General features: G+C 46.9%; 1 protein-coding gene across 4 annotated transcripts in view; it reads left to right on the forward strand.

Annotated features, from left to right (window-relative positions):
- Positions 1-12,403, forward strand: part of TUFT1 (tuftelin 1) — a 43,200-nt gene extending 30,797 nt beyond the window's left edge. For 3 of the 4 annotated variants that reach the window (XM_010589431.3, XM_010589433.3, XM_010589432.3), the window contains 7 exons: positions 1,480-1,593; positions 5,815-5,943; positions 6,529-6,623; positions 9,298-9,403; positions 10,463-10,546; positions 11,556-11,656; positions 12,198-12,403. In XM_010589431.3, the coding sequence (XP_010587733.1) occupies positions 1,480-1,593; positions 5,815-5,943; positions 6,529-6,623; positions 9,298-9,403; positions 10,463-10,546; positions 11,556-11,656; positions 12,198-12,261 (693 nt within the window). In that variant the 3' untranslated portion in view covers positions 12,262-12,403. The other variant, XM_064282587.1, reaches the window with a different exon arrangement.
- Positions 12,404-13,910: the final 1,507 nt, after the last annotated feature.

Genomic DNA, 13,910 nt, shown 5'->3' on the forward strand with positions numbered 1-13,910 from the left:
CCATATTTGACAAATATGCTGTTGGCAACAAATTATAATAACACCTGGTATTATCTGTTCAGCCCCGTTCTTCTCATAAGCTCAAAGCCCTACGAGATATTATCTTGCTTAGGTTTGAGGCAGCCTGTAAGGCAGGGCGTGGTAAGGAGTCTTCACTGCTTCACAGAGAAAGAAATGAAAGTACACAGGACTCGGTAATAATACCGCGTCTGGGACCCTGTCTCCCTCCTCCTAACTGAGAGCCCCATGCTCTGGTTTGAAGGTGCTGCAAGACAGGGAGATCTTTTTCTGGCAGACTTGCAGGGAGTTTATAACTGAAGCAAGAGTTGGGGGCGAGACCTTACACGCCAGCTGAGCCGAACCACCAGCCCACAATTGGGTGTGTCTGGGAGAGAGACTGAGCAGTACCCTCAATGAGACACCTTTTCCTACATCAAATCAGATTCCTGGACTAGTTGTGTGCTTTTGCCTTAAACCTGCCCATCCATCAGTAACCCTTTAAATGCTCATATCTGTGCCAAGTACAAAAAACAATAAAAGATGCATCTTTGGCCACGTAAATCAGACTACAGCAGCCTGAGACCAAAGGAACTAGATGGTGCCTGGCTACAATCGATGGCTTCCCTGACAGGGAACGCAACAGAGAATCCCTGATGGAGCAGGAGAGCAGTGGGATACAGACCTCAAATTCTCGTAAAAAGACCAGACTTAATAGTCTGACTGAGACTAGAAGGACCCAGAGGTCGTGATCCCCAGACCTTCTGTTAGCCCAAGACTGGGATTTGACTGGACTGTAAGATAGAAAGTGATACTGGTGAGGAGTGAGCTTCTTGGCTCAAGTAGACACATGAGACTATGTGGGCAGCTCCTGTCTGCAGGAGAGATGAGAAGGCAGAACCAGACAGAAGCTGGCTGAATGGACACGGGGAATACGGGGTGGAGAGAAGGAGTGTGTTGTCTCAGGGGGAGAGCAACTAGGAGTATATAGCAAGGTGTATATTTGTAAACTTTCACTTAAAGCACAATAAAAATAAAAAAAAAAAAGATGTGCCTTTGGGATGCTCCCGTTGTGATGGGTGTGGCATAGGCCCTGCCCTTGGGGAACCATCGTCTGAAGGGGAACATAGTCTCTGCTCTCTGAGAGCTCTAGTCAGAAGGAAGGAAGCAGGACATACACATCAGCTAGTTGATATGTATATACACAATTACTGAAAAAAATTACTGAGGGTGCCCTAAAATAATTAGGTGATTGGTGATTTAAGACTAGTTCAGTTCTTCAGGGTATAAAGGGAGAATGTCTTCATATGAATAATTCAGAGCTTTAGTTCCTAAGACTAACTCTCCTGTTGTGTGTGAATTCTTTTATAAGGGTGGTCTGGTCAAGGTGGTCCAAACCAGTGGACGGGTGGACAGACCTACCTTCTCTTACCAGGTCACAAGCATAGTGACTTCACTTTCCCTTCCTTGCTGTGACTATAGGTGGACACCTATATGAATGAAGACACCGAGAGCTTAAGGAAGACCGTGCGGGACCTGCTTGCCAAGCTGCAGGAGGCTGAGCGGCAGCACCAGTCAGACCGGGTGGCTTTCGAGGTGAGATTTGGGATTTAGGCAGGAGGTGCTCCAAGGGATGGGCTGCTGAGGTTCACTGGGCAGGTGCCAGTGACTTTCTCCATGTGGGCTTCTTGACTTTTCTGGTTGGGTGCCATCAAGTAGAAAGACAAGGCTTTGAGCCTGAGGCACCTGCTGTCTGTTTTCCCTTGCCTGGACATTCACAGTGTTTGCTGTCCAAGGTTGGTCTTGATAGTTCAAAGGTCAGCTCTTGATTCTCTGCTGTAACGAAGTTGAGTGGTAATGCCGGTCCGGGACAGCACGTAGTTCGGAAGTCATTTCTGCATGCCCAGGATCCCTGGGCTCTCAAACACCATGTGGGCAAAGACTGGTACCGTCATGTTCACCACTGACTCCTTAGAGTCTGGCACAGCACTTGGCATAAGGTGGGTGCTTCATAAATGTGGCCTGGCTGAATGGATGACTCTGCATTGTAGTGGAAAGAACCGTGCTCATGGAGTCAGAAGGCTTTAGCTCCAGTCTCAGCTTTCCTGTATAGAGCTTTGTAACCTTGAACGTGCATCTTAATTATTGTTATAAAAGTAATACTATATTATTATAGAAGATTAAAAAAATACAGATGTCTGTAAGTAAACAGTGAAAGCCCCCCACTATTAAAAATGTGTGAGGTCCTCCATCGTCTCCAGAAAATTCTGAGTATGAAATGAGGTTCACTGGGCAAATAGTAGGTGTGTTTTTTCTAACCACTCTGTGTGAGATGAACCATCTGCTATTGTTCATCTACATGTAAAGTCTTTGTTAATGTTGTAAATATGTAATAATAGGATTATCTCCTGCTGAGGCACGCCAGGAGCTGGTGGAAAGAGGAAGGCCAGCCTGAACTCTTCGTTTTCATGGGACCAAGAGAGAGACTTTTTGGGAGGAGGATTGAGGGTACAAGTGAAGGGCACTAAGAATGACAAACCATGTCTAGATTAGTTAAAGTCTTATTTGGAGAAATAATTTAACCTCCTTAATCATTAGTTTCCACTTTCGTAAAAAGGGTTCATACAATATGCCTCACAGGTTTGGTGTATGGATTGAGTGAGGTAGTACATGTGAGAGCACTTCATCACTCTAAGGGACTTTAGAAGAACATTCTATATTTTTCTTAGTAATCACTTTAACAAGGAGATTTTCCTATCCTAAATGTTTTGGACTTAGGGCAATACTGGGATTAATTTGTGGCCTCAGAGCGAAATAGCTGTGTGATAAGTTTGCTGCATTTGTTTCAGATTCCACCATTTGGATGGTTGGGATGGCAGTTTACCAGTTTGGCAACCAGCAGTTCCCTACCTCCTGGGAGCAGAACAGGAGGAAGCAGAGATTGAGGCTATAATGCTGACCAGGCTGTGAATTTCGGAAAGAAATTTCTGTGTTGAAAGGCATTATGGAATTGTGGAAATCTTAGAAGCACTGGTTTTGGCCACACACACACACAAGGAGGGCTTTGGTAGCCCAGAGTTTCAAAGTATGAGCACAAGTGTTCTCGGTAAAGGCCTGAGGCCGAAGGCTGCAGCTATGTGCCCAGGGTTTAGAAAGGCTACTCTTTAACCCCTAACCGTTGAGCCACCAGGGCTCCTTTAACCCCACGCTGCACAGCTTCCACTTGCAATAGGAGACACTTCTTGGGTCGTTCCCACTGTTGGGATGGGTTAGCACACCCTCCTATAATTAAGGTGCTCCTTTGAGGCAGGGCTGGCTAGAGCTACAGGGACAGATGTGGAAGGGGAGTCTTTGTTTTCAACTTTGTGATGGCACCTAGGCCCTGTTTACACGGTGCTCTGAGCACAGTGTTTACGTGCAGAAATGAGAGGCCTTGTCTTTAAGGTCCTGCCCATGGGCTGGTCTGTTCTAGGCTAGTGTGGGCACTTCGAGGGCTTTTCTCAGCCTCTCCTCTGGGTTACTTTCCTGAAAGGTGCCCTCCTGGCACAGTGGTTGGCAGCTCAAACCAGGGCTTCCAACTGGTTCAAAACAGTTCATTCATGGCCTGCGGAAATAAGTGCAGCGTATGCTCGCATAGCAACCAAGGCTCTTGCACATCAGATTTTGTCCCAAGTAGGAAACAGCACTGCCCTGCTCAAAGATGGCAGCTGCCTGCGCTGCTGTGAATGCTTGTTCTTCACATTTTTGCCAGTAACCCAGTCTCCTGCATCGGGCTCCTGAAGTCTAAATTGAGGGCGCTTAATTTTTATTCTAGGGGAGACGAGCCCTGGTGGTGCAGTGGTTACACACTTGGCTGCTAACCGAAAGGTCGGTGGTTCAACCAGGGCTTCAAATTGGTTTGAAATTGTTTGGTTATGAACTGCTTCTGAAGCCTTATGTGGGAGATTGGATTATTGGCTGGAAGGTGGAGAGTGATACACATTCAAAGTGGTACAGTCAGCCACCATCTTTGAGCAAGGCAATGCTGTTTCCTACTTGGGACAAAATCCCACGGGCAAGAACTTTGGTTGCTCTGCAACACGTGTGCTGCCCTTGTTTCCGTCAGCTGTGGCTTAACCATTTTGAACCAGTTCAAAGCTCCGATTCAAACCCACAAGCCACTCTGAGGGAGAAAGATGTGGCAGCCTGTCTGCATAAAGATTACAGCCTTGGAAACCCCATGGGGGCAGTTCTGCTCTGTCCTGTAGGGTCACAGTGAGTTAATACTGACTTGACGGCAACAGGTTACTTTCCTGAACCAGGGAGTAGGAAGGTCAGGATTGTCAATTACTGTGAAAATAACCCGCCATTAAGCTTAGGTTTCCCGTTCTACTGGCTGCTACTGTCAAGAAGGATTTGCAGAGAGTTTGCTATGGACAGGGCTGGCGTGCAGCACGGACCTGTCCCATCACACGTCATCCTGCACTTTGCTTTTTCCTCCCTGATTCTGACTTTGGGAGGAGCCAGGCACACTGGCTGCTGGTGTTGTTTACCCAGGCCTGACCGGGCTTCCCAGCGGTTACCTGGATTGTTTTTTAGAAAGTAACTGGGGAGGCGGTTTGGGGTGATTGGGGTGAATTGAAATGGATGGTGAAGTAAGTGGATTCATTCACTAGCTGTGAACCTTGAATAGGCCAGACCTTTACTTGTAAAAGGAAGGGATTGGACTAGATGAAGATCAATTCCATTCACAATTTCATAGAGCAGTTACTGTGTGCTAGGCACTGTGCTGAGCTCTGGAAATGTAGTGGAGCCAAGGTCTTTACCATTATGAAGCTAACAGCCTCCTGGGGGGTGCATACAAGTAACCAGGCAAAATTCGGCATGTGCTATGAGAGGAAGGAATGTGTGTTTTCTGTGGGTACACAAAGGAAGGGCACCTCCTCAAGGCTCTGAAGACTCTCCGGAAGAAGGGCTGTTTGAGCTGAGTGGCTGTTGTCAAGACACAGGTGGGAGGAAAGGGGGCAAGTGAGAGGATCTTTCTAATTCTAAATCCTGCTTTTATCGTTTCGAAATTGGCTTCTCATCTTGGCTAAAAGACAAATGCTTCCTGATGCCTAGCAGCCCTTCCATGTTCCATCATGGCCTTTGTACACAGGCAGAAATATTACTTGAAGTAAGGGTGAAAAAGAGCTGGGGAAATGCAAAGAAGGACATGGAAATACCTTCCCCTGGATTATTAGCTTTTAAATTCGCAAGAAAGTCACATCATTTGGTTAAACTGGGGTGGCAGTGGAGGATTCGTGGGGATATTGAAGAGTTCATTTGAAAAATGGTGCTTGTGGGTTCCAGGTGTCTCATTAAAGTGGAGCTCAATCAACTATGTGCCGCTTAACCCTAGTAATCAGTCTGGGGTCTCTGCTCGAGTCCCTCGAGGTGGTCTTAGAGCAGTGCATCGGAGGGGGCCGTGTGCTCATCAGAGTTGCCTCCTTTCCCCCATCACTGCTCCAGAGCCCACCACCCCCCGCTGTTCTTGGGTTCTCTTGTAAGGTTTATATCCATGTTTAGTTTTCCCCTTTGCCCCCATTTAACACATCCCTATCCTGTGTTGGGGGTCTCTGCGTGGCACAAGTGGTTTGCACTAGACTAGTAACTGAAAGTTTGGTGGTTTGAACCTACCTAGTGGCACTGCGGAAGACAGGCCTGGCTGCTTCTGTAAAGATTACTGCCAAGAAAACCCTGTTTAGCACAGTTCTACTCTGTAACACATGGGGTCACCATGAATTGTAATTGACTTGATGGCAATGGGTTTGGTTTTGGTTTTATCCTGTGTTATAGGTCACACTCAGCCAGTACCAGAAAGAAGCAGAAGAGAGTAATGTGGCCCTTCAAAAAGAAGAGGACAAAGTAGAGCAGAAAGAGGTGGAAATCGGAGACCTGCAGAGGCGCTTGTTAGGGATGGAGACGGTAATTGTTGGTGTCTTGCTTTTCAGTGCCTAGGCTCCTGGGCAGGGAGGGGGCCTAAGGATTGACTGAGGCGATTGCTGGGCCTCTCCTTTTCCAAGCAGCTGCAAAAAAAGGACACTTCACAGCTTCCTTTGGCACATAGCTGCAAACAACTTTTAGGCTTTAATGAATAGGAGAGTCTTTCTCTCATCAAACTTCAGCTCTCCCTAACTAGAGCTTAACCCATTTCCATTTTAGTTGGGTTCTTATTCAACTGCCGCTTTGGGGTTTAAAAGCTTCTTAAGAATCTGCTCAGCCTGGTACCTCAGGGTTGGCAGCCATAGCTGGCAGGTGGGCCTGAATAATGGGAGGCCAGGCTCTCCCTCCGGTGGCTAGGCAAGACTGGGAAGTTTCTGTGTGCTGAGGGTGGGGAGGGTTATCCTTGATAGGGGAGGCTGCCCCATCAAACCAGCTTGGCCTGCTGCTGCTTGGCAGCTGTCCCAGGCCAGTAGAGGCCGAGTCTCAGCCCTGGTGCCTATGTCACACCAAATACAGAAACCATTGCCATTCTCTCATCCCAGATTTTCCTTTCTTTGGCCCATCCAGGATCACCAGGCCTTACTGGCGAAGGTCAGGGAAGGGGAGACAGCCTTGGAGGAACTTCGCACCCAGAGTGCTGACTGCCGAGCAGAACAGGAAAAGTAAGGGCCCTATTCACTGTGAAGCTGGGGTGCAGGTTGGGGCAGGTGGGCCACGTAGGCTGCAGCTTCCATGGTGGCCAGATACGGGGAAGCAGCTGGTGCTGATGTCAGATCTTCCACCCCTGACTCACAGCATGTTTGCCCAGGGTGGGGCCCTGCCCAAGGAGATACTGTTTGGGAGGCTGCCATCTCTGGGGAGTTCATTTTCCACGGAGTAATAACCTACAGAAAAGGCCTTTATGGTTTTTTCCTTACGTTATTACTAAAGAAAGAAGCCAAGGTCAAGCAAGGGCTGGCAAAGCATCTGCTGTAAAAAAAAAAAAAAAGCAGCATGTTATTCCAGAGATTATTGTACTCAGTGTACTTCACCACAGTTCCGTCACCACAGAGACAAAACCCAGCTGTAAACCAGTTAAGGGTAAAAACTGAATAACTTCCTATGAATCCTGCTGATGAAAAATAAATAGAGTGGCTTTGTGAGAAGAGACTGAACTTCCTGTCACTTAAAGCAATTCAGATAGAAACTGAGAACCACCTGTCAGCAGTGGCATACAGGTGATCTCTGAGATCTTTTCCAACTCCCAAATTAGAGAGTTGTGCAGATTCCCTACGATCAGAGACCCCAAACCAATGAAACTTACAGAGCAAAGATTGGGCCATTGTGTACTTTCAGGAATTTGGAAATTCTTTATGCTGTTGGCAATTAATTAAGATCTCAAATGGTAAATCAAATTTGATTTAACATCATCATATTGAGTCTGATCTTCATTGTATGAGTTGAGCCTTTTATAGTTCAGTAGACATTACATGAAGGGCCTACTAAGGCCTGGGCGCTGTCTTGGGTGCCGTCACCCCTCAGTCTTATGGGGACATTTTCTCTTCTTGGGAATAAACTACATCTTAGGCCAGCCTGACGTGAAAACGCAGACATCTTATTCTAGCCTCCTTCCTGACTCACCTTTGTATCAGAATTACTTTAAATTGCTCAGCATTCCCTCTTCCTCTATGGTGGAGCCACTCATGAGCAAGAGAGGGGAGGAGCAGGAGAAACAAAAAGGACCAGATCGTCCAAAACCGAGGCTCGGGAAAATGCTTTTACAAATGCAAGTTTTCTACGTAAAAGGAGATCGAGAAGTAGGGATACTGGAGAGCTGTGGGTGGAAACCCAGAATGTTTGAAGTTTAGGAAGGAATGTTGGACTGCTCAGGTTGCCTTGTAACCCCTCGGCCTGCAGCCGAGCACTGGCCGTCTTCTAGTAGCGTGTGCTTGTCAGCTTCCTCAGGTGGAACTGGAGGGTCCATGGGACCTGCAGTTCTTCAGAAGCTCCTGGACACTCCCCAGGGGCTTGCTATATGAGGTTATGGTCTGGTTTGCTTAGAAGATGCAAAAGAAACACCGTGGTCTGGGGATCAGGAGACTGAGAAACAGAGTCATGTGAAGAGGCTTTAAGGATCCTCAAATCTTGTTTCCCTCCGGGTATAAATCCTCACCCACAGCGTGATGGTGCTGGGTACAATAATCCCAGCTCCTACTTGAATCTTTCCAGTAATGGGGAGCTCATTACACATGAGGCAGCCCACCTTCTGACAGCTTTCATCTGAGAACAGTCTTCCCTGTTTTAATATAAAAGCTGCATCCCTGGATGGACGGAATTGCTAGGCTGAGGGCTGAAGACCATGGTCTCAGGGGACATCTAGCTCAATTGACATAACATAGTTTATAAAGAAAATATTCTACATCCTACTTTGGTGAGTAGCTCCTGGGGTCTTAAAAGCTTGCAAGCAGCCACCTAAGATACATCTGCTGGTCCCGCCCTGACTAAAGCAAGGGAGAATGAAGAAAAACAAAGATACAAGGGAAAGATTAGTCCAAAGGACTAACGGACCACAACTACTACAGCCTTTGCCAGATTGAGTCCAACACAACTAGGTGGTGCCCAGCTACCATCACCGACTGCTCTGGCAGAGATCACAATATAGAGTCCTGGACAGAGTGAGAGAAAAATGTAGAACAGAATTCTAAGTCACAAAAAAAGACCAGACTTACTGGTCTGACAGAGACTGGGGGAACCCAGAGAGTATGGCCCCCGGACACTCTTTTAACTCAGTACTGAAGTCACTCCTGAGGTTCACCCTTCAGCCAAAGATTAGACAGGCCCATAAAACAAAATGAGACTAAATGGTCACATCAACCCAGGGGCAAGGACGAGAAGGCAGGAGGGGACAGGAAAGCTGGTAAAGGGGAGCCCAAGTTCAAGAAAGGGAGAGTGTTCACATGTCATGGGGTTGGCAGCCAGTGTCAGAAAGCAATATGTATATTAATTTGCTCTATAAACCTTTGTCCAAAGCACAGTTAAAAAACAAAACAAAACACTGCCCCCCTGAAACATCCATCCACGGGCTCTAGCTCTGCCCTCTGGAGCTGTCCAGAGTGACATATCCTTTTTAACCTTTATAAGCCTCACTTTCCTCATTTGGACTGTAGATGACCTCTGATGATGCTTCCAGCATGATGTTCTAAGGTGTCCTACCAGCTATTCTTTTGGGCAGACCATTGGGGATCAGGTAGAGGGAATCACACCTGATGGAAACCTCCCGCACCCAAGGATTTTCCTGTGACTGGGTAGACAAGGCATCTTTCCCCCTTGTCTCAGCCTTCTGGTTTTTATCTCCAGGGCCGCTAGCCTGGAAAAGGAGGTGGCTGGGTTGCGGGAGAAGATCCACCACTTGGATGACATGCTTAAGAGCCAGCAGCGGAAAGTTCGGCAAATGATAGAGCAGGTAAGAGGGTCCAAGCAGGTGCCTTGAACTACTTCTTCTGGAGGTCACCACGTTGAGTCTAGCCCTCCTTTCCTGTAAATATAAGCTTCCACTTAATTTATTCTCCTAGGGAGTTCGGCTTTATACTCATGTGCTTCCCATAAAACGTTATAGCTACCAATTATTAGAGTTTGGGTTATTGGGATTTGCTTTTCTTCTATATTTCTCCTACTTTTTTGGCCATTGGCTTCTGCTTTCCAATGGGAAAAGAAGGAAAAGGTTAGTCTCTCATATATTCTATGAAGAGTGCTGGTAAATGAATAACTGAGTCACCGTAAACTCAATTAGCTACAGAAGACTGGCAACCTTTGTGCCTCATGGCAAATTTTCTGTCTTCTGCCACCTGAGCTATAGGGTGTAGTATACTCAGGATATGCCAATGCGCAGAATTGTTTCAGGAACTTAAAAAGAAAAAGTTGCTGTTGAGTCCACTCCAACTCACAGCCACCCTGTGTGTGTCAGAGTAGAATTGCCTCCATAGGGTTTTCAATGGCTAATTTTTCAGAAGTAAATTTCCATGCCTTTCTTCAGAGGCTCCTCTGGGTAGACTTGAACCGCCAACCTTTTGGTTAGCAGCTGAGTGCATTAACTGTTTTCACCACTGAGAGGGCACATTTGCTGCATGTCAGCCCTGCGAGGGCTGGGGTTTTTATGTTTTGTTTGCTGCTGTTTCCCGTTATCTAAAACGGGGCCTGTCATAAATTAAGCACTCCAATAAATATTTCTTGAATGAGTAAATAATTTGTATTTTCCAAAGCCAAATGGAATGGTTTTTGAATCATCCCTTATTTTGGATTATCGGTGTGGTGTACCTCTTACATCCCCTTCCTGCTCCTGGAATAATCAAGAGCTTAATATTGGCTGAAATGTGGCTTTCCTAGAAAAGCTAAGCAAACCATGGGAGAGGTACAAAGCACCGTGTTTCATCTCTGCCGGCTCCTCCAGCCATGAGGGTGAAGTTCGATGAGCGTGTGATGAGTCATTTCAAAATGAGCTCCCATGTCTCCCACGTCTTTGCAGCTCCAGAATTCAAAAGCAGTGATCCAGTCAAAGGACACGACCATTCAGGAGCTCAAGGAGAAAGTCGCCTATCTGGAGGCAGAGGTGTGTGTGCCAGGCAGCCCGTGAAAGGGGAGCAGGGCTCTTGAAGGGAAGATTGGATATAGGGAGGTTATTGAGGGGGTCTTGGTTCTGTCTAGCTGCTGCTCAGAAGTGAGCATCTGGGATGGCTGGTTGATCTTTAGTTCAGCTGAGTAAACATTTTCTGAGAACCTTCAGGGAGTTGCTGACAATGATGAGACCTGTCCCTGTTCTCAAGTGACATATCATCATGATGCAAACCCTGTGCCACAGCAACATGGAGGCTACCTCTTAATTCTGACCCTGTGGGCTTTGCACAGGGGCTGGCCATGGAGCTGGACCTTGAAAGAGGAGGTATCCTGTAGGTGACGTCTTCTCCGTGGCCAAGATGATGGGCTTGATTAGCTAATGAACTGTCTTCCTAGTTTGATTTCCGCTTTGCTGTGGAGCCTTTCTTGTCCATTGACTGCCTGGAGGTTGCTTCACCGCCACTGTGTGATGATCCCTTGTAGTGGGACAGAAATGAGAGATAAAATCGTGTATTTCAGGGAGTTTGTGGTCTAGAGTCGGAAATAAAATTAGGGAAAAAAAAAAAACCTAGGAAGAGTATAAAAATATATGTACATATATATTTTAAAAAGATCTAAAATATAAAAATATTTTTTAAAAAGACCTAAGAATACTTTATAGAATAGGTATATATCAACAAGGGCAATTGAATAGCTGAGCTGACTACAGGCAGTTGTAGACAGGAAATATAGTATATACAAGATGTGTAGGAAATGATCAGTGTTGTACAAAGTTATTGGGAGGACATTCTTGAGGATGGAGGCTGAAGCAGAGATGGGAGGAAGAGACCCATCGGGAGTAACAGATAAGGAGGGAGGGCATCCTGGTGGTGGTGTGTATGGTAGGGGTGGGGGCAACAGCAGCAGCACAGACACAGAGGTGGAGAGACTGGAAAGAGCCCATTGAATGTGACAAATGGCAATCCAGGAAACGGCCAGTTCTAACCCTGTAACTTGTATTACAGAATTTAGAGATGCACGACCGTATGGAACACCTGATAGAAAAGCAAGTCAGTCACAGCAATTTCAGCACCCAGGCCCAGGCCAAGACAGAGAACCCTGGCAGGTGAGTGCATGCAGTGGGGCCCAGGTGGGAAGGGAAGGAGAGACGGAGCTCTGAGAAACCTTGAGTGCTAAGGCAAAAGCAAGCTTCTTTTAAATCCAACTTTACTCTCGCAGTCTCTCATCTCATCCGCTCTCCACCAGAACCATTTTCTAACCTAGAGTCGAGCCTGATACCATGACCCCAAGGGGGTCCATGAATAGCTTCTAGATGTGTGTGCACCCCTTGCAATCATATCCAAAAAATTGTGTATGCATAATACATGCCTATTTCTTGGGAGAGGGTCTTTTGCTTTCAAGATCCTAGGTATACCCACTTCTCAGTTATTTAACTGCCCCCTCTCTTTTACTTGTCCCTGCCACTAGAAGAAAGTAGCATGCCTAAAATCTTCTCTTAGCTGTCACTAACAATTACCATTTCAGAGCACTTGGAACCCAAGAGATCAGCCAGCACTGAAGTAGGACTCCAGGGACAGACATGGAGGGGAGGCTCGGTGAAGGGTGGGCAACAACACAGCACTCAGCGTTTACAACTTTCTTTTCAGCGTTCGGATAGCCAAGCCCCCCAGCCCTAAGCCCCTGCCTCTCATCCGAGTGGTGGAAACATGAACTGGATGGAGAAGGGAGAGGGCCACCTGCTGCTGCTGCTGCCTCTTGCCTGTGGAGAAGCCCACACCCCTGTAGGCTGTTAGCACTGACTTTTGACTTCCTGACTGTTTCCTGACTGCACTCAGGGCTTCGCCTCTCCTCTGTATGCTGGGCGGACGGAGGATGAGCGCCTCCTCTGGACACTGCAGCCCTTTGGAAGCCATCCTACCAGCAGGAGCCAGGGCAGTCTCCTTGTTGCCATAGTTACTGTTATTTCTCTATAGCAGAGCCTCCCTTCTGTTATAGACTGGAGTCCAGCTGCCGCAGAAGTCAGGCCCTCATCGGGTTAGGAGAGGCAACAAGATTTGCCTCAGCCCTAAAAGCTGGAGACACAGATGTCCACAGTGATTGGAAAGTGTCCTGGGGGAATGAAGTTCCTTCTGCAAACACAGCTTGGTTCTTAGCAACAGTTTGGTTTTCTACCCGCTCCATCCTCAGCCCCTGCTGACCTGGACCTCCTACAGATAGACAACGGGGCTACCTGTCACGGCCTGGTCAGAGTCAGTGAACCTAGACTTTGATGGCCCTGTTTTTCTGGGGAGATGGGAGTAGCTTTGAGCAGAAAGATTCTCTAGGGCCATGGACAGTTACGTGTGACTTCTCTGCTGTGAAGACTCCCAGAATCTCTTAGGTTTTCCCCTAAGATGCAGCACAAGGTACACCCTAGTCTCCTCCACCCAGAGTCTACAAACTATGTCTTCACTGGGTTACACTGGTCCCAGCAAAACCCCAATTGTATTTATTTTTCTAAGTTATTGGTGTTTTTGCTTACATCTCACAATTGATTTAATATCAAAGTTTTGTAACCTTCTCTTATGATGTTAGGATTTGCTCAAAACTGGGAAAAAGAGTGTTCCCACTGGATTTGTTGACTTCAAAGTGACATTGTTATAAATCTCTCTCATTCCTTGACCTGCCGCTTTTCTGATCCTCCTCCAAACCTGTACCTCAGGAAGGCAAGGATATTTTCCCTGAGGTGTTGGGTTCTGCATGTGTGTTGTTTGGGGGAAGAAGCAGGTAGGACTCTTGGGGAAGGACAGAGTTCTTCCCTTAACCCTCCTGTACCCCTCTGCTCCATAATCAGCCTGTTACCCTGGCTCTGAATGACCCTCGAGCTTACCGGGTTTTCTTTAGGGCTCTTCCTGCAGCCTTACAGAGATACAGATCAGAGTGTGGCAATATAGGAAATAGAAAAATTAAAAATAAACATGGCATAAGTCTTTAGGCTCTACTTGGCTGAAATCCAGAAGCCTTAAGTCTGTGTGTTTCTGTGGATTGGAACTGGGCTCCCATTCTGGCCTTGTCTGCAACGGAGTGTGGGACTTCTGGCCCTTCCATCATGTGGAAAATGAGGGGCTGGGACCAGATGATCTCCATGGGCCTTTCCAGTTCTGGTATATATTTTCTTTTCTGTGACATATTCTTTGTATGGTGAATTTAATAAATTATGTTAATGTGTCTCTTTGAGCTGGCCTGGTTCCATTTTACTTTTGGGGGAGGATGAAAGAACATACAACTTGAGTGCCTCTTGAAGATGACCACGCTATTATCCACATCTGGGATCTGTGGTCCAAACACCTCAAACACCATGGTAGGAGTACTTTGAGGCG

This window comes from Loxodonta africana, chromosome 3, assembly GCF_030014295.1.
Source record: "Loxodonta africana isolate mLoxAfr1 chromosome 3, mLoxAfr1.hap2, whole genome shotgun sequence".
Classification (NCBI taxonomy): domain Eukaryota; kingdom Metazoa; phylum Chordata; class Mammalia; order Proboscidea; family Elephantidae; genus Loxodonta; species Loxodonta africana.